Below are 20,773 nucleotides of genomic sequence, written 5' to 3'. Positions count from 1 at the left end.
AATCAGTTATATAGTGTATCAGTCAGGGTACACTCTGGAAAACAGTCCTTACCAGCAGTTCAATAGTAGGAAATTAGAATGGGGAAGTGACTGCAAAGTTGTTGGGATATGAAACAGTTCAGAGATTGGTAACAGCAAGATGCCTCTCCTACACCTGGTGGTGAGAGACAAAGGGAGGAAGGAGGTTGGGATACCTACAGCCTTTTTTGGAGAGAGAGAGAGAGAGAGAGAGAGAGAGAGAGAGAGAAAGAGAGAGAGAGAGAATCTCCGGGCTTCTCCCTTTCTTCTGTCTTCCAGTTTCCTGTGAGTGTTTCCTATTGGCTCAATCTGACTGAGGCCAGTGGCAAAGGATGCTGGGAAGTGAAGTTTTCAGGGTCAGTTCCCTGGGGGATAGATAACCTCTCTCTTGGGAGCCCAGTTAGCTTTGGGCAGGTCAGAGAATGGATCTGAGAGCAAGCAGGCATATGTCTGGCACATCAACAGGGGCCCTAAAACCCTTCCAGAATGGAATAAGGGCTAAATAAAAATATCCAACGAAAAGATAATTACTAAGTTATGACACATCTACTGAATGTGTTCCTTAACCAATGAAATTATAATGATAAAAATTGTATAGCAATATGGAAAACACATATTGAATTATACTATAATGTTATTATCTTTCTCTATTTTTTCTTTTTTATATCACTTATCACTTTCTTTAACATAAAAAACAAATCTACTTTATCATGTTTATTGTTTGTTGACTCACACGTCACTCCCTACCCCTGATATAAAGTTAGCTCTGCGAGGGGCAAAATCTTTGGGGCATTTTTGTTTCTTTTTTTAGCTTTATTCATTTAATTTGTATGTGTCAAAATACACTTTTATTTCCAAAATAGTAGGTTTGGGGGTTTTTTCTTTGTTGATGTATCTCAAGTGAACAGTGCCTGAAACATAACTGGTGCTCAGTAAATATTGTTGAATGAATAAAGTGATGTGAAGAAGGCAAAATATAACACCCATTTCATAAGATTGTTGTAAGGGTTAAATGAGATTGCGTATGTAGGATCCCTACCACATAGTAGATACTTAGTGTACTTAGCGAAGATTAATTTCACTTAGGTAGAAAAGAGCAGGTGGAGAAAGAATTGAAAGTCCACTGATTCATCCTCTGTGCTGTATTTTCCTTATCTTTAAAGTGGGAACACATTAATAATAATACCTATCTCAGAGGATTGAATCAATGGTGTTCAGCATAGGCCTTGGCACATAATGCTCAATAATGCTGCTTTCTTTAGTGCTGGCTCATCCCTTCCTCCTGGGAGTCCCAGCCAGTCTGGAGCTGTCCGGAGTGCTGAAGACATTCTCCTTCCCTCAGGTCCTCTCTCCTTCATTTTCTCCTTCCTTTCTGGCCTGGCTCCCCAGAGCCTTAGGGTTTGAACAGATCAAATTTTCCAAGTGGCTTCTTCAGGCCCCTGCGGGGGACAGGGAGAGAATGAGCCATATATAAAGCACTTCCCAGGCAGGAGTCTCTGGAAGCTGAAAGGCAGCAGGAGTGGTGACTGCACAGGTGGTGGTGGCAATGGGAGCTCCCCTGGCCAGAGCCTGTTTGAAGAGTTTGACATCGGAGGGCCCTGGTGCAAGAACCTTAGGATCCCCAAAGAGGCAGTGAATCAGCCCCAGCTGCAAAACATGGCAGGTGGGTCTTCAGGAAGCTTGCCCTGAAGGAAGGCAAGAAGGACCAGGTTGGGGGTCAGGAGAGTTACCTTTCGCTACAGAAGTTGAAGGAAAACCCTATCTTCCTTCCCTGGGTTCCTATCACCTTCTCTATTTTGGTCATTTGTCTGTTAATGCAGCTAAAGGAATCTTTATCTTTCGGGGTTATGATAGTATGGAGTTGACTAACTCCATGAACTTGCCTCTGAGCCAAGCAATCTGTGGCTAATCCTTGGTGTCCATCTCTTTGAGTGTAAAAATACAAATGGTCTCTCCCCAGGAGTGTGACGTATTAACCCATTGTGCTGGAGGTGACATTGGCAGCCCACATATTCCTGGGGGAAGGGTTACGAGAGGGGACATGGCCAGCTTCAGAGACAAAAGTCACCTATTTCCTGATTTTTATTGACAACTAGAACATCAGAACTGAAGGATCTCTGGAGACCTAAACATCTAAACTAAGTCCTCCCTATATAGATGGGAAAAACTGCAGCACAAAAAGAGGTGTAGACTCCAACCCACAAATCAGCAGCAGAGCTGGGACTAAAGTGAGCTCCTGACCTGGCCCCAGGCTGAGCCTGCTACAGGCCTGAGCCTTCTGTGAGTCCCTGCAGCCCATCAGCAAGAGAATCCCTGAGACACTGAGTGCTGCCAGCAGGACCACAGGGCCAGGGGATCCTGCTGCTGCTTTGAAGGACTGAAAGAAAGCTCTTCTAATTTCCCCTTTCTGTGCCTCAGTTTCCCCATCTGTACTCAGAGGAGTTGGTTTAGATGTTCAGATCTTCAGGGATCCTTCAGCTCTGATTTTTCTAGGTGTTCAATAAAAAAGGTAATTTTGCCCTTGGCTGGGAGGTGAAAAGTCAAGCCCTGGTCCCAACTCAGCCTTAACTTTTGGTGAGACCTCAGACAAGTTGCCATTCCAACCAGAGTCAGCTTCTTCCCCTGAAAAAGAGGGTAAGAGGTCACTTCTCAGGGCCTCTGGGGGGACAGGCAAAGCAGTGGATCACAGGTGCTTTGGAAAGTGCAAATTGAGGGGAGATGTGGCTGTCATTAACATCAGCCGCATATGCTTATGTTCGTAACCAGGAATGATTAGCTCTCTGTGAGCCCGGAACTCACCCAGCTGCTCTGAGGGGCTCATCTGGAGAGGTGGGGATGTTAGGAGACCACTTAGAGCATCACAGCAGAAGAGAAGGAAGGGTACAGAGGGCCCCTCAGAGGTTGACAGAAGAGCAGCCACCCCCAAGTCCCTGGACCTGAGCTGGGAGAACGGTAGCATCACAGGCCCGAAGGAACCACGGTCGGCCAGCCCTGCAAACTGGCTTCTTTAACAGGTAAGGAGGCTGAGGCTTTGAGTAGGGCAAGGGCAGGACTGGACTGAAATTTGGACCTTAACCTCCCTGTCCAGCTCTCTTTACACTACAATGCACCTGCCTCCCCTCTAGGATCCAAAGATAGCGACAATGATGATGGTGATCACTGTCATTTAGTAAGTACCTATTTACTTCCATTTAGTGAGTACTACTTACCTACTTAGCACAACATCTCCATTGTAGATACTCTACTCATTTCAGTCCTCACCACAACTCTTCCAGATAGCTCTTCCCATCTCTACTTTACAGACAAGGAAACTGAGGCGCCGAGAAGTTAAGCGCCTTGCCCCAGGTTAGGAGCTAGTGAGTCCTAAAATCAGGATTTAATCCTCTGTGAGAGTTCAAGGTCTTTCTTATTCCTCTGCTTGGAACATAATTTCTAAAGAGCTACTCTGCACAGACCATTGCTGTTGGCTTCGGGAGGGCATCCTCTTACTCTCCTGATCTACACTTCCAAGTACAGGCTGGTTCTAGCTGGGTCTCCCCTGGAAGCCCACCCTGAGCCTCTTCAGGAGGACCCCATATCCTCCCCCAACAATCCTGCCTACTGCCTGTACTGTAGTCAGCTCTGCTTTTGGCTCAGACCCACCTCCCTACCAGCCTGGCAGTTTCTGAAGTGTGAGATGGAACCCTTTGCCTTCCTGGGGCACCCACAGTGGAAGGGTGCTGGCTGCATAAGTGGTGCGGGAGGACGTGGCTGAGTCCTGTGGGTGAGAGAGGGGCAATGGCAGGAACGCAAAATGAGGCCAGGCAGGAGTTTCAGGGCTGTAGGATGGGCATCGAGGTCCTGAAACAGTAAAATGAAGTGGGGAATGCCCCAGTCCAAGTGTCCGAGTCAAGGAAGCCCAGTGTGAGTGACAGATGAGCTGAACAGATTTGTCCAAATCCTGTCTCTCTGCCACTCCGTTCAGTTCCCCTTGGTTTCCTCATCTGTACAATGGGGATAAAAAGACATTCATCTGCCCAGGGCTATAAGGGGATCAGAGATTTGACTTTGCACACACAATGTGAACCCTCTAGCCGCAGATACACAATGCGGGAGCTACAGTACCCAGGCCCTGCTTATGATATAGGGCCCACGGAATCTGGCAGAGTCAAGTGCTGTGAAATGGTGCTGGGCTTGAGGTTAAGAAGCAAGGGAGGCTCAGAAGAGCACCAGGAGAACTTGGCCCACCTTGGAGGATGACTGCAGGAAGAATTCATAGTAACAGATTGTAAGAGGCAGGGTTTACTGAACGCCTAAGTACCAGGGACTGTGCTAAGTGCTTCACATTATGTCGTTTAATCATCACATTAACTTTATAAAGTAAGTTTCATCATCCACATTTTACAGAAGAGGAAAGTGAGGCTTCAGAGATTGGCCTAGGGCCACTCGAATGGGAAGCAGTGAGCAGGTCTGGTCAGCTCGGACTCCAGAGCCCATACGCCAAGCCATTGAGCTCCAGCCCAGGACCCTGCATAGACATCATGAGGCTGTTAACCAGTCCTGGGGAGGATGTTAGCCCCCAAATGCTGGAGTCCTCAGACATCATGGGTCCAAATCTCTCATTTTACCAATGAGGAAGCTGAAGTTCCTGGAGGAGGTATCTGCCTCAAAATCATGTAGGAAGCACTGACAGAAAATGCTAGAAAGGAAACCTTTTTCTTATTCCCCAGGACTGCAGGGGTGCTTGTACCCTGAAGGTTGGTACTGGATGCTGCCTCTCAGAAAGACCTGCCCGCCCTGCCGGAGCCCACGGGAGTCTACTCTTGGCCATTCAAAAACTGTCCCTTCTCTACCCCTTCTCTCTGTGGTGCTTTGGGGTGCCCTCCTGTGGGCTGGCTCTCTCCCTGATCTTGCCTGGGGGGCAAGGACATTCACCTTGGGGGTACTGGGTCCCTGGGACTGCGACCCAATCTTTGCCCAGGCTCTCCCCAATGCTGCTGCCCAGCTGGCTGTGGACCGAGCCAATCAGGACTCCTCGCTGGTGCTGGGCTTGCGGCTGGCTTCCGTGGTCCTCCCCACGGGCTGTGACACCCTTCATGCCCTGACCACATTCCTGGCCCACAAGAACACAGTAGCCGCTTTTGTGGGTCCTGTCAATCCTGGTTACTGCCCAGCAGCAGCCCTGCTGGCCCAGGGCTGGGACAAGACCCTCTTCTCCTGGGCATGTGGGGCTCCAGAGGGAGGAGGTAAGCTGGTGCCCACCTTGCCTTCAGCTGCCCAAGTGCTGCTGTCTATCATGAGATACTTTGGCTGGGCTCGTGTGGCCATTGTGTCCTCTCACCAGGACATCTGGGTGGCTACGGCCCGAGAGGTAGCCATGACTCTCAGGACACACGGGCTGCCTGTGGGGCTGGTGACCTCTCTGGGACCTGGGGAGCAGGGGGCCACAGAAGTCCTGAAGCAGCTCTGCAGCGTAGACGGCCTGAAAAGTAAGTGTATGTGGTGCCTTCTTTCTACGGGCAGCCTGGACTTCATATGGTGGTTGATGGAGAGTTTCCTTGGCGTCAGACACTGGCTGAGCACTTGACAATGGCCCCACATTTAACCTCCCGGCAGCCATGTGAGCTGGTCCTGCTGAGGTCTGCACTTTGCAGCTCAGATAAGGGAAGTAATATGTCCAAGTCACACAGTCGGCATTTGGTGCAGCCAGATTTTTGAGCTCTGATTCAAATGTTAGTTGTGAAATGGGAGACAAGGGCTTTGTTCTTGCCTGGTACGATGAAGGAAACGAAAGAGTAGAAGTACCTGAGCCTCGGGAAAGGAATTAGAGCCATTCTTAGTTTCACAGTGACTGGTCTCTAAGGGATGACTGTGGAGTGGAGGGGCAGGTTTGTAAGCCGGCGGTTATGACAGAGAAGTCAAGACCATCCCAGGGAGCAGAAGCCTGGTGATCTGGAGGAGGCATGGGGCTGGGCCCTGGGAGATCTGAGGAGGCTTCCTGGAGGAGGCATGGAGGAATGGGGTATAGGGGAGGCAGCACCAAAAAGACACAAGAAACCTGAGAATTAATCTACACTGGGGTTTTTTGAACTGTGAGTCATTTGTGTCAAGAAACCAGTCTGGTGAATCAAGACTAGCATTACAAACAAGGGAAGAAAAAGAATGAATAGAAAGCAATAGAGAAGACTGGAATTGAGTGGAATAGAATGAAATAGAATCAAAGTAGTGAATATGAGAGTGCATTGCAGATAACAGGAGAGAGTCTCGTTCTGTGAAACTTCCCTTCAGTTTTGTGAAAATCAATTTTATACACTCAGCTATGAGAGCATACCAAAGTAAGACGTATTTATTACATCTTGAGTACTGGGAACGCAGTTTGAAAGCCACCGAGACTAACCACCAAGTGTTCTAGATTTGAGGGAGTTGAAGCCAGCACCAGTGAGGAGGAGTGGGTTGGGCAGTCCCTGAGCTCTGGTGGCCAGTTAGTGAGTTAGAGCAGAGTGGAGCATGAGACGTGGCTCAGGTGTGCCCACTGCCACTCAGGAATGGTGCCTCACTTCTGTGAGCCCCAGTTTTCCAGCAAGTGAAATGGGGATAATAAAACCTATCTCACAGGGTCACAAGGAGCAGATAGATATATGTGACTGAGTGTTTTGTAAAGACCTTTCAATCAAGAGTCACTGAGCGCTGTTCTGTGCCTGACCCTGGCTGGGCTAGGGAGGAAATGGCTGGGCCCCAGCAGTGAGGAGCTTGAGTTTGACAGGAGACAGATACCTATACAGGTGACAGAGGAGCCCAGAGGCTAGGGGAGTTGATCTACTTAAAGGTGAGCAGGGATTCACAGGGAAGGTGACATCAGGGCAGGGCATGAAAATGAGAAATCAATTGCAGGTGGGAATGAGAGGGGATGCATTCTGAGCGGAGGGATCAGCTAGTGCAAAGGGACAGAGGCAGCATGTTAATGGGACTAGCAGAATGAACAGGTCACTTCTGTGTGGCTGGAGCACAGTGGAAGTGGGTAGGGGGAACCTCATCAGACTCCTTCTCCACCCTGTTTCAGGGGATTGAGTCCTAGCCACGGGAGCCAGGAGGCAGAGTGGTTACAGGTACATTTTCTGGAATCAGATTGCCAGGACCCCACTCCTGGCCCCACCTCCTACCAGCTGTGTGACTTCAGGCAAGTCACTAAACCTCTCTGTGCTATAGTTTCCTCATCAATAATATGAGGCTAACAAAAGCCCCTACTTCACAGGGTTGTGAAGATGAAATGGACTATGGCAGATAAAGGGATTACAACAATGCCGCTAGTGCAGTGAGCCCTGTTTACAATCAGTAGAGGCTTTTACCCTTTAATTGACCCACATGTGCAGATCAGCGCTCCCTTGTGGCCAAGTGCAGAACACGGTTCTGACTTCTGAAAGAAGGGAGATTTGGTGAGAAGTTGAACAGAAACCTGGCAGAGACGGGGTAAAGGAAGCCCTGGTTCTGTTTCCCCCCAGTCCTGTGGAGCTCTCTTCGAGGGCCCTCCCCATTATTCTGGGGGCAAGAGCAGGTGGCTCCTGCCCATGGCTTACATAGCATGGCCACCTAGGGGCTCAGCAGAGGCAGGGGCTCCAGGTTCTTACTTCTACATGCCCCTCGGCCTTCCTTGGTTGCTCCATGTTCTGCATTTTCTGGAGAAAGAGATTGCAGTAGGAACGTGGGCCACATCCAAAGAAAGTGGTGGCCCTTTTTTGGTGGGCGTTGCAGCCCTGGTCAGGTACCTAAGATGCAGAGAACCTTTACTTTGGGCAGATATGTGGGACCCTTACCTTGGGCAGGGCTCCCTTCTGTCCTTGGTGCCTGGGGGTGAAATTGGCTGCCTTATTACCTAGGGCTGATTTCTTTTACTATGGTAAAGGGGAATGCATTCGTGTCTGCTTAGACCTTGAGGATGCCACCCAGGGCCACAGTCGGGATTACAAACTGATGGTACATGAATAAACAAAATGTAGTCTATCCATAGAGTGGAATATTGAGCAGCCATAAGAGTGAATGAAATACTGATTCATGCTACAACGTGGACGAACCCGGAGAACATTATGTTAGTGAAAGAAGAAAATAGCCACAAAGGACCACATACTGTATGATCCCACTTATGTGAAATGTCCCGATTAGGCAAATCGATAGAAATAGAAAGTAGATGAGTGGCTTACTGGGGTTAGGGGGAAGGAGTAATGGGGAGTGGCTGCTAATGGGTACAAGGTTGCTTTTTGGGATGATGAAAATGTTCTAGAATTAAATAGTAGTGATGGTTACACAACCGTGTATATACGCTGAGTTGTACACTTTTAAAGGCTGTATTTGATGGTATATGAATTATCTCAATTTTTTAAAAGGCTTAAAAAAGCAGATGACAGCCTAGGAGCCAGACTACCCAGGTTTAGATCTGGCCCTGCCACCAAGGGGGTTATATACCTGGGGTAACTCCTTAAGTTCCTATGCCTTGGTTTCCTCCTCTGAAAGTAGAATAATGATAAATATACTTCTCAGTACTGTTATAATATCAAATTTGTAAAAGTACTTTAGGACAACACAGAGCAAGCTGTCAATAAATATTAACAATTGTCAGAGTCAGCAGGGCAGAGAGAGGGTGGGAAGTTAGTCAAAATGATTGGGCATGCAGGCTGAAAGGGACATATTAATACAAATCTATCTTCAGCACCAGGCCAAGCTCAGATTTGGTGGCGTTGGCTGTTATCGTTACAGAGGGAACAGATAAAGGGGATAGTCCTCTTTTCCCCAGACTGATAGGGAGGGGTCTGGGCAGTGGCTGCATAGGAGTAGGGAATGAACCTAAGAGTTCTGAGCAGCTCTCCAGGCCAGAGACTTCTGGGTTTCAGAGAAGGCCTGCGAAGGTGAGCCTGTCACCTCTGTCCGCAGTCGTGGTGCTGTGCATGCACTCGGCGCTCCTGGGTGGCTCCGAGCAGACGGCCCTGCTGAGGCGAGTGTGGGCCCAGGGCCTGGCAGATGGAAGGCTGGTCTTCTTGCCCTATGACACCATGCTCTTCTCCCTGCCCTACCGCAACCGCTCCTACCCCGCCCTCGGCCACATGGGGCCCCTGAGAGAAGTCTATGATGCAGTGCTCACCGTCAGCCTGGAGTCTAGTCCCACGGATAAGGCCTTCGAAGCTGCTGGGGCCAATGAAAATGTGGCAGTCCACCTGGAGACACAGCAGGTAGGTCGGTGCAGGCCCTGAGAGCAGGGCTATGGGCTGGTGTGCTCCTCACCCACTCCAGGTCTTCCTGGGCTTGGCCAGCTGCCAACTAGTCCTATCTCCACTGTGGGCATGTGATCCATCCCTTATTTGACAAAGTGACTCTCTACCTAGTCCCGGGCGTACTCTCTCTCTTTTGCTCTCATAGGAGTGTGTGTGTGTGTGTGTGTGTGTGTGTGTGTGTCTTCTTTTTTGTTTTCACTCTTTTGGCTTGCTTGATCAATTCTCCTCTTGTGTCTGTTTTGCTTCTAGTTTTCTGTCACTGACTCAGTTCCTCTAATTCTGATTTCTGGCTTAGCTGCTCTTTCTCTTGCAGCCATTCTTCCTTTCCTTTATCTATATCTCTCTAGCAAATTGTGAAGATCAGAAAGAGAGAGTGTCAGGGATGTGAGAAAGCAGGAAAGTTTGGGATGTCACTGCTGTGAATCTGAAGAGTGTTGGGTGTGGGGTGCAGCTGCCACTCAGTTGTGGCTTATAGAATTCAGCTGCTTGAGTGTCCCTGGGATAGCTGCTTCTTGGTGATAGGAAGATAATGGTGTCTGGAGGTGGTAACAGGGATGCAGATGCTGACGGAGGGTCATTCAACCCATCAGTCATCTGACAAATGTGAATTGAGTTCTCATGTGACACTGTTCCAAGCATCAAAGACACAATAATGGACAAGACAGATCTGGCCTTTGAGGAGCTTCTATTCTGTTAAGGCGAGACAGACAGTAGCCAAACAACCCAGTAACCCAATTCATATAGTGATAACATCATCAAGAAAATAAAACAGGATAAAGTGGCAGAGAGTGGCTAGGACGGAGTAGTGGGCAACAACAGTTAGGACAGGAAGGGAAGCCCACTGTAGAAGGTAGCACTTGAGCCAAGTGTTGAGTGATAAGGAGGCAGCCAGGTGAAGATCTGGGTGAAGAGCAACCAGGCCGGGGAAATAGCAAGCACAAAGGTCCTGAGGCAGCATGAACTCCAATGGCTAGAGGAGCAGGCAGAGGGGAGTGTAGGATGGCTAGATTGTCATGAGGAATGAGGAAAAGGATCTGAGATAAGTGTAGGGCCTGACCATGTGGGGCATTGTAGGCTAGGTTAATAAGTCTGAACTTATAAGTGAAATGGGAAACCATCCGTGGGTTTTAAGTAAGAAAAGGTTTGACTTATGTTAAAAAAAAAAAAAATCACTTCTGTTGCTTTATGGGGAATGGCCTGAGAGGGCAGGAAGCAAGTTGGCCCTTAGGAAGCTCCTGTGTGGTTCAGGTGAGCAGAGAGAGGGCTCGGACCCAGGTGAAGGAGTAAAGGGGGTGAGAGGTCAATTGGGCTGGGAATAAATTTTGAAAAAGCCAAAGAGACTTGGTGAACTAGAAGAGAGAGATGAGTCAAGAATCAAGCCAAGGCTTGAGAGGCACTGTGGTTCTATTTCCTAGAATATGGGAAGCGGGGGGTGGGGTTGGTGTGGTAGAGTCAGGTGAAAACTTACAGAACCAGGAGTTCTGTTTTGGACATATTAGGTAAGTTCGAGATGCCTGTGAGACAGCAGAGTCAGTGGTTGTGGTGGCCATGGAGACTGTGAGGCTGCTTAGTGGGGACAGAGGTAACTGTGGGACCAAAGAGAGGCGTGTGTTGGTGGCGGGGCATTAAGGAGATGATAATTCAAACAATTGCTGCTGGCAGGAGGGCCAGGACTCAGAGATGTCTGGGAGCCTGTGCCATGGGGTTATGGGGTTGAGGGACCTTCTCTTCCACAGGCGTCCCCGCTTTTTGGAACCATCTATGATGCTGTTATCCTGCTGGCCCATGCCCTGAACCGCTCTGAGAGCCATGGGGCAGGGCTCTTGGGGGCCCACTTAGGGGACCACATAGGGGCTCTGGACGTAGCTGGCTTTAGCCAGAGGATCCGGACGGATGAGAAGGGCAGGAGGCTGGCTCAGTACGTCATTTTGGACACAGATGGTCAAGAAAGCCAACTGGTCCCCACCCACATCTTAGACACTGGCACATGGCAAGTGCAGCCCCTGGGCAGGGCCATACACTTTCCAGGAGGGGCCCCTCCAGCACGTGACTCCAGCTGCTGGTTTGACCCCAATACGCTGTGCATGAGAGGTAATTCATCATCCATCCATACACACATCCACCCATCCATCTGTCCATCTGACCATCCATCCATCCATCCATCCATCCATTTATCCATCTATCCATCCATCATTCATTCATAAGGCTTTCCATGTGGACAGTCATATGAGAAGTGGGAATGGGTGCAAAGAAAAGGCTTGACTCTCTATTGAGAAGATTGAACTAAGAGTTGTATAATGCCAGGGAAGGCTAGCAAGGCCTCCTCTCAGCTGAGCAGGGCTAAAACACTCACAGAGCACATGGTCCTAAGCAGCCACTTTTCATCCAACTCCTGGCTTGAGGGCTGGAGATTTAGATTCAGAATTAGGAAGCCTCTTCTAACAGTCAAAGTGAATGACAATAAAGCTGACTGCCAAAACAGGTAGTGAGTGGCCCATTGTAAAGGGCATGCAAGAAGTAGGATAATAATTGACAGGGATACACAACTTTTATCCAGCATCTGCCATGTCCAGGCCCTGTATTAGGTGCCAGAGACACAAAGATATATAAGACACAGGTCCCGCTGTCCAGCTGCTCTCAGTCTAGCGGGAAAGGACCTGACATCCGGCAGATAAAAGGCCATAGTGTGACCAAGACTGTAATGGGGTCTGAGCAGGGTCCATGAGGTCCAAAAGCAGGGAGCTTGAGGTGAGAACCGAGACAATAATACTGGAAATCAATATCTGTGCCTGATGATCTGTCCGCAGATAGGATTTTCCGTGTCAAGGACCATTCTGAGCCTTATCCCTGGGGAGGGAGCTGGGCAGGGATCACGTCCCTATTTCTCAGAGGAGTACTGAAGAATACATACAGGAGCTGAGTGAAGGGGCCGTATTCCTTGTGCAGTTGTGACTGTCGGGACTCATATCTGCCCAGCTTCCCCCACAGGTACGGAGCCCCCAGGCAGCCTCCTTGCTCTGGCCCTGGCTTGTGTCCTGGTGCTGACCGGCGGGGCTCTCATTTGCCTCATCAGGTGAGAATCTGTGTACTCGCCTCATTTTGCTCCTCTGTGTCCTTGCCCCGCAGGGTCTCTCTCCTGTGTGCACAGCCCTCGCAATCTGCAGGGGGCTTTTCCATCCTCTATCCCAAGACCTCAAGAGTGTCCCATAGTTTTGTCCATCTGAGAACCTTGGTCAGGCTCTGTGAAGGCTGGGTGCCTCTTGGAAGGCTCATTTGAAACTTGGAGAAGAAGCCTGGGACTTGGACAAGACCTGGTCCTCCCTGAGCTACAGGCCACGCATCTATACCATGAGGGCTTGGCCAGGATGATCCCCAGGGACTTTCAGCTTTGAAAACAATTCTTCCTGGATTTGAAGTCCCCTGTGTTCCCTGAGCCTCGGCCACATCTAGGAGGGGCACCCCTCTACTCTCAGCCCTCACCCCAGGCTCTGGCCATCCCATGAGGCCTCTAGGTGTGGGAACACTGAGGCCAGGACCAGCAGGTGCATCAGGCTAACAGTCCAGCCCTGAGCCAAGGCTGAGGGACTTTGTGGAGTGCACTGCTTGGTGGTGCCCTCTCAGCCCAGCTGGGACTGCTGGGGAAATAGGAAAGGAAAAAGGGAGAGGATAGGGGAGAGCTCTGGATTTGAGGCAGGTCCAAGGGGCCAGAGCTAGGGGAGAGTGATGTTCATGCCATCTCTTTTGCCCTGAACTTTCTCTCACTTGCAGATTGGGCATCCAGCAGCTGCGGCTGGCGAGGGCACCCCACAGGATCCTGCTGACAGCCCAGGAGCTCACTTTCATCCATCGGGCCCTAAGCAGACAAGTAGGTGGGGCAGGTGCTGGGCTAGGTGGGCAGGCAGTGGACCATGGCTCAATCTAGGCTCTTGACCATGTCTGCCCCCTCCAGAGGCTGCATGTGGACAGTGCAAGTGAATCAAGAAGTGCGACGGATGGTGGAAGCCGGAGGTCAGTGTCCCAGGGGTCAGCAAGAAGCCTGCCAGCACCCCAGGAGCCTACCAATGTGGCTCTCTACCAGGTGAGGGCCTCCGCCACTACTATTCCCAGATCTAGAGAGCTGTAGTCAGTTTGGGAGAAGCCAAGGGAGCCCACAATCTCTTGGGCCTCTGCATGCCCCACTTCTGTTACAGAATGGGAAATCGAGGCCCAAAGATGGCCAGTGTCCTTCTTGGGTCCCAAAGCAAATTGGTGTCAGGACTAGAAGTGGGAAGCAGGACTCCCGGCTCCTAGTCTGGCATGGTTCATGATCTGACCTTGGGAAAAAATCAGGGCCTGGACACATGGACCTGGCCACTGCCAGCAGTGGGTCCACCTCAGGGCCTATCTCAGCACATGGTCCAGCCTAGGTCACCCTCCTGCCTGCTTTGGTGAAGGACAGTGAGATCCTGGGTCCCTGAGGCCCTGACTTGTGGGGGCAGCACCAACCCCAGAACTGCCTCCTGGCAGAGCCTGGGCCACCAGCTGACAGGGAGGCTGGAAGATCAGAGGTTAGACAGGCAAAATTCTAAAGTTGCTGAGAACACTGCTATTCCCCAGGTGCTGTGTTCTCAAATGCAGCAACTCACTGATGTTCCATTTCTTCTATTCCGTGACTCATGCTTGACGAGCTGAACTAATTGTTTCTACAGGAAATAACATGAAGCTCTTGCTCCTTCTTTTCTACCTTCTCCTCTGGGGAATTCCGGTTTTTTGTTTTTTGTTTTTTGTGTTTTTTTTTCTTTTCTACTGAAAGGAGGCTTTAATGATGTGCAAAGCATGTTTTATCTGCTCCTTTGAGTTAGCTGACAGGCTGCTGCTGAGGTTGAGGAGGCAGAAATCCACCATTAAGAGGAGAGATGGGCCCGAGCTCACTCTGGGCCTGAGACCTCCACCTCTCCCATCCTCCTCTGTCCTCCCCTAGAGTCCCTGAGCCACAGAACCCCCCTCACCTACAGGGTTTGGTGTATTGTTAGGAGCCTGAGGCCTGCAGAATAAAGTTGACCTTGAGGCCCGGAGCAAACACTTTTATATTCCCCACCTCATTTGCTCCCGTAGTGTGGGTGGGGGTATATCATTTTCACTTTACAGAACTGGAATATGAGGCTTAGAGAACTGAAGTACGTGCCCACGGTCACAGAGCTAGAAAGTGGTGGCGTTAGGACTGGAACTCAGGTCTGTTAGCCAAAGCTGGGCCCTTGGCCCTGCCCAGGCTATAGTAAAGTTCAACTTTTGTTTCTGCTGGCTAGGCTCTGCCAGCCTTGGAGCACAAAAAAAGAGCATGTTTGTGGGGAAGAAGCTGAGGCTGAGAGAGGCTGAGGGATTTGCCCGAAGTCACACGGCTGCGGACGAGCAGTGGATGAACTCTTGTTCTGCCTTGAACAGGGAGAGTGCGTATGGCTGAAGAAGTTTGAAGCTGGCACAGCCCCTGAGCTGGGGCCAAACTGCCTCAGCCTCCTGAGAAAGGTAGGACTGCAGAGGGCCTGGAAGGTGGGCTGGGAGCGGGTGCTGTGAGGAGACCCCCACTGGTCTGGATAGGTTCCTACTCAATGTGGAAGCGTCTAGCTTTAGAAAGGAAGTCCCTCTTGTCATCATGGTCGCTTCCCCACTGTCACACCTTGATCGCAGTCATACACCATCACTGTCACTATCACACACCAGCATACCTAAAGTCATGTCACCACCCCAACAGATTTATCGCCATAACCACCAGAGGCACAGTCTCCCCCACCAGTATCACCACATGCATAATTAATACCTCCATGCCTCCACCCATTTACCTACTTAGTCACTATTCATCGAGCACCACTTGTGTGCCAGGCCATGTTCTGGGTTTGGGAGAGACAGCTGTAAAGAGGAGAGACACGGTTCCTTTTCCTGGGGGGCTTCAGTCACTTGTCATCTCTAATATCATAAACCCCTTCATCCCTGAGATTGTCACCATCCTGAGAGGCACTGTAGAGTGGAGTACAGAGCACAGGATTTGCGTCAGAAAGGTCCCAGATGGAATTATGCCTCCACAGGGCACGTAGCTTTCCTGTAAAATGGAGCTAATGAAACCACGCAGGGGGATTCTGAGGATTGGAGACAGTATACAAAATAACCTAGCACTGCCCTTGGAAAGTAGCGTGCCTTTGATAAATGATGAATTGCATTATTATTTCCAATGTCGCCACTTTCTGAAGTCAGGTTGGTAGAGATTCAGTGACTGGAGGTTAGGTTAGACATTTCCCAGTGGGCGTCTTACAACCAACGCGTGTAGACGTTTCTTAAAAGAAAAGGCCCTACATGTGATCAAACAAGTTTGGAAATTGCTTAGGTTAGCGATAGAACTTCTCAGACCTTTCGATATGCTCTTCTGGTTCTCTATGACTGTGTAACAACTTACCCCAAAATGTAGTGTCTTAAAGCAACAACTCTCAATACTCTCCCAAATGATTTTATAATATCTTACAATTTTGAAGGTAGGAAATTTGCGCAGGGCTCAGCTGGGCAATTTTTCAGTTCTACTTGGCATTGGCAGGGATCACTCAGTGTATTCAGCTTATAAACAGGCTGTCAGAGGTTGGCAAACTATGGCCCATGTGCCATATCAGGCTCACTGCCTATTTTCATAAAGTTTTATTAGAACACAACCATGCTCATTTGTTCATGTTTTGTCTCTGCTACTTTTGCCCTACAACAGCAGAGGTGGGTATTTGTGACAAAGACTGTATGACCCACAAATTTTTACCATCTGAACTTTTACAGAAAAATTTGCTGACCCCCGGTCCAAAGGGCCTCTGTGGCTTCACTCTCATGCTCAGGGCTTTGGCAGGGCAATTGGAAGAGTGGGCTCCGCTGGACCTGTCTCCCCACTCTGTGCAGTCTCAGGGCTTCTTCATGTCATCTCTCCAGTGTGGTGACTCTGGGTAGGGAGACTTCTTATGGCCATTCAGGGCTCCAACAGAGAGGACAACAAGAGACAGAAAATAGAAGCTGCCAGTCTTCTAAACCCAGACCAGAAACTCGCATTTCTACCATGTTCTATTGGTCACAGTGTCACAGAGCATGCTCAGATTCAAAGGGAGGGAACAGAGTCCCCACCTCTTGATAAGAGTGCCAAAGGATTTGAGGCCATTCTTACCTCATCACATATGTTAATATGCGTGTGACTCTCTATGCGTGAGGATAACTAGGTCTTCCCCTCTTAGATGACCCCCAAACGTTTTTGTGAGGTTCCATCTTTCCTGCTTGGGCAAATACTGGCATCGCTCATTGGGTTCGAGTTCTCTGACCTGTTGGTCAGCTATCAGGGAGGCTGCTTTCTGCTTGGACATGATCCCTCCTGCACCTTTTCTTTTCCTCATCAGTCTCTGAGTCTTGGAGAAAGAATTGACAGTTTCCAGGTCCATGGCGCCACTTAGGTTGGGAAACAGGCTTAGATCCCTGTACTGTGAAATTGCTTACAGCTCATTCACTTATTCATCTATGCTGCTTCCACTCACCCATTCATCCATCCTTCCATCTGCCCACTCATCTGCTCATCCATCCATCCAGCCACCTACCCATTCATCCATCCATCACTCCATCATCCATCCATCCATCCATCCATCCATCCATCCATCCATCCATCCATCCATCCATCCATTATTTCCGATGCCTCTCTGTGCTCAGCTCTGTGCTGGGTGCTAACTACTGAAGGTCCAGATGCTGACTGCACCTAGTCCAGCCTCCAAGAGACCCCTGGGGGCTACTAAGGTGCTCACTGCCCCAGCAGATGCGAGAGCTGCGGCATGATAATGTTGCCGCCTGCCTGGGCTTCTTCACGGCCCCTGGGATCAGTGCTCTGGTGCTGGAGCATTGTGCCCGAGGCAGCCTGGAGGACCTGCTGCGGAATGAGGCTCTGCGGCTGGACTGGACCTTCAAGGCCTCCCTGCTGCTGGATTTGATCCAAGTGAGAACCCTCCCCTGGGCCTGGAGTTGTGGGGGATGGGGGTGGGGAGTTCAGGGAGACAAGAGATGCTCAGAATTCCCAGACCCAAACTCTTTCCATTTTGTCTGAGGAAAATCTGAACAGTGTGGCAAAAGGTGAGGGGAGGCAGGAGAGCTTTCTGGGACCTGAGGGAATTCTGAGAGGACCAGAGGCCCCTCCTATGTCCACCCTAGGGCGTGCGGTATCTGCACCATCAACGTTTCCCTCATGGCCGCCTCAAGTCCCGAAACTGTGTGGTGGATGGCCGCTTTGTGCTAAAGGTCACGGACCATGGTTATGCAGAGCTCCTGGACACTCAGCGGGCTCCCCGCCCCCGGCCAGTCCCAGAAGGTCAGCTCAGGGTGGGCAGGGGGCTGCCAGTAGGTTCTGAGGCAGGAGGAGAGGGGAAGATCTCCCATCTTTTGGCACCTCCTGTGGTGTGACCTGAAGATGATGGCGTTTCCTCTCTGAGCCACAGGCCACTTATCTGTAAGTGGCGAGGAGCCTACCTCCCCCAGTGCTGTGGGTAGAGGGCAGTGACACAACACATTCGAAGTGCCTGCCTAGCTTGGCCCGCCTTGGGTGGTCAGTGGGTGACGTTGTGTGGACGTGCCCTGTGACTGCAGAGCTGCTATGGACGGCTCCAGAGCTGCTGCGGGACCCCGGCAAGGGCACCCTCAAAGGAGACGTCTTCAGCATTGGCATCATCCTGCAGGAGGTGCTGACTCGAGGGCCACCCTATGGTTCTTCAGGGCTCTCAGCAGAAGGTACGGAATCCTCCTCATCCTTCCTTGGCCTGTCCCTGGTAGGAGTCTGCACATAGTCGGGGAACTCTGTGACCATCAGGAAATCTGGGCCTGAAAATAACTACACAGATACACTTGTCTGTTTTGACCACAAAAATTGGGTTTCTTTGGTTTCAGCCAGGCAGCCTTCAGCAACTCTGCCAAAATGGCAGCTGAACACCTCAGGGCTAGAGATACCGGTTTCTGGGTGAAAGCCTCAACCCTTTTCTGTCTCTCCCAGTGTCACTGCCACATGTTCAGATGCTTATGCCCTAACCACCCCACTGCCCAGCACAGCCTCTGTGTCTATACAGACCTCAATTCTTCCCCAGTTGTATCACTTACTTACTCTGTGACCTTACACAAATCGCTTACCCTCTCTGAGCCTCAGTTTTCTCATCTTTAAAATGAGAATCAAAGATGTACCAGACATCCGACCCACATCTGCTGTGGCCGGGTTGCTCAGCGTTGGGAGTTTGGTTCTCTCTCCGGGTGGGGTTCCTTCAAGAGCATCTCTGTCCCCACACTTTTGGGAGTATAGGATGATTACTCACACCTTCCCTATCATCTCCTGGTCTTAAATATTTTCTCTCTTCTGACCCAGTGCCAGGGCCATTTGCAGAAACATTTTCTCGCCTTCCGTGTTTTCCGTCAGGGCATCCAGGACCACAGGCTGCTCTTCTAGGTGTGCCCCTCCTGCCTCTGTTCAGTTCCAAGGGACCTGTCCCCACAGGTACCCTGTCATCTCAGCCCACAGTGCAGGGCAGTGGGGGAACCCAACCCACCATCCCCTCGCACCCCTAGGAGATAATTTTTAACTCATGGGGAGGCCTAGCCCATTTCCTTTCTCCATCAAAGCACAGCACAGTGAATAATGAGCATTCTAGACCCAAATTTATGAGGTGGAGGAGTGAGAAGGAGGTAGGGTTTTCAGGCCATTTGTTCAACACTACTCAACTGTCTATCCCCACCATCTGCCCACTGAGAGAGGGAAGACCAACCAAATGGGGCCTGCAAACCATGCCACCAGTGCATGCCCCTTCAGGCTGGGGCCCCAGCTGGCTTTAGGTGCAGGGACCAAGCCTGGAACCCCATGGCCACCCCTTGGGTCAGGCTGTCAGACCACAGCCTACTACTTCCTGGGCTGCTTTCCCTGGTCTCAGGGAGAAAAATGTTAAGAGCATAGGTGCTGGGGGACACCTAACCCCAGCTCTATACCAATTCACCTCATGACTTTGAATAAATCCCTTTAGTGCTCTGATCCTCAGTTTCCTCATCTATAAAATGAGAACCATCATGCGTGGCTCCCAGAGTAATTGTGAGGATTCAGTGAAATGCTTTAGACTAAGTGCCTGGCTCATGATGGGCACCCAATAAATATCTGCCTCAGTGGTTTTAGGGTTGTGCTAATGGGATCTCGAGTTCTCTCCTGACTCTCCTGCTTAGAAGCAGATCCTGTTAGAAATAACATCTTGCGGTTCCCCCAGCTTTCATATGCATTACTCCATTGCATCACCCTGTGAGTTGGGTAAATGTACTCTTTTCAGGGGCTCAGAGAGAAGAAGGGACTTCGCAGTGGGAAGCAGGGGGTCTGGGATTTAGAGAAAAGTCCCCTGATCCAAGCTTAGTGCTCACGCCCTAATATCTCTTGGTGTCACCCAAGGAGCATCTTCCCCATGGAGCTGGATGTACAGCCTCCTCCCTCAGTTGACAGCAGGGCCCATCAGTCACTGTAATGCATGGGGTGTGGATAGCGGGCCTGGCACAGTGGGGGAACACGAGGCCCCGCCTGGCCTGGGCCAGTGGTTCCCAGCATGTTCGCATATGAGAACTCCATTTCAATGTCAACAAAGATTGGAACCTCACATGCTACTATTTGAAAATACCCAAAGACAAAATCTGCTCTGAAATCAGCACACTTTGAAATAGTATTTTATTCATCACAACAGCATCTGAATACTTTTGAAAAAGTGTGTGCACAATGTGTTATTGGTTCCATCTGCTCACACTCCTTTGAGCTCATACAGCTTTCAGACCCTTTACTCGGGGCCCTCAGGTCTGATGCCTGTAGGCCTGGAACCTCTGGGTGGAGGAAATCCTGCAGGTCAGGAGCTGATCTGGCTCAGTTCTAGATTTTGCTTTCTAGCAGCCTTGTGGCTGTGGGTGACCTACTTCACCCCCAGGAACCTCAGTTACCCTGTCTGTAAAATGGGACAGTGACACAGGCACTACCCTTGACAAGGAGGCCAACGAAGAGATGGGGAGGAGATTAAAATCCAGAAAGAATCTTCTCCTCATTGGCTCCAAGCACGCCCACCTCCTCATTCAGGAGAGGAGGATTCCAGCCCTCCTCGGAAGAGATGCCTCATAACAGCCCTATGAGGTCTGTGCTATTATTATGCCCCTTTCATCAATGAAGAAACTGAGGCTCAGAGAGATGATATGACTTGTGCAGAAGGTAAATGGATAATCTCCATCCTACTCTGCTGAAAGCCTGAGCTTGAGACCCAGCCCTTCTTCCTCCCAGTGTCTTTGTGAATCTCTCAGCACCCCTGGCTCCCCCACAGACTCCTGAGATGAGAGTCATTTCCAGCCATTGTTAGGTGGGGAGACAGAGGCACAGAGTGATAGCAAGTGGCAGAGCCAGAACGAAAACACTAATCTATCTGACCTCGACTTTGGTGGCCTTTATCATATGAAGTGGGAACAAGAAGATTCATGGCAGGGTTGGTTGTCTTGGG

General features: G+C 50.2%; 1 protein-coding gene across 1 annotated transcript in view; it reads left to right on the top strand.

Moving 5' to 3' along the window:
• The first annotated feature begins 4,765 nt into the window (after positions 1 to 4,765).
• LOC120590531 (guanylate cyclase D-like) overlaps positions 4,766 to 20,773 on the top strand; it is a 33,444-nt gene continuing 17,436 nt past the window's right edge. The window contains exons 1-10 of the mRNA XM_039848326.1: positions 4,766 to 5,486; positions 8,920 to 9,215; positions 10,994 to 11,348; positions 12,246 to 12,330; positions 13,026 to 13,122; positions 13,207 to 13,335; positions 14,679 to 14,759; positions 17,053 to 17,229; positions 17,442 to 17,598; positions 17,874 to 18,014. Of these exons, the coding sequence (XP_039704260.1) occupies positions 4,766 to 5,486; positions 8,920 to 9,215; positions 10,994 to 11,348; positions 12,246 to 12,330; positions 13,026 to 13,122; positions 13,207 to 13,335; positions 14,679 to 14,759; positions 17,053 to 17,229; positions 17,442 to 17,598; positions 17,874 to 18,014 (2,239 nt within the window). The remainder of the gene's footprint in view (positions 5,487 to 8,919; positions 9,216 to 10,993; positions 11,349 to 12,245; positions 12,331 to 13,025; positions 13,123 to 13,206; positions 13,336 to 14,678; positions 14,760 to 17,052; positions 17,230 to 17,441; positions 17,599 to 17,873; positions 18,015 to 20,773) is intronic.

This window comes from Pteropus medius, unplaced genomic scaffold, assembly GCF_902729225.1.
Source record: "Pteropus medius unplaced genomic scaffold, Ma_sr-lr_union100, whole genome shotgun sequence".
NCBI lineage: Eukaryota > Metazoa > Chordata > Mammalia > Chiroptera > Pteropodidae > Pteropus > Pteropus medius.
Note: the sequence above shows the minus strand (reverse complement) of the source record. Positions and strands in the feature narration are given on the sequence as shown.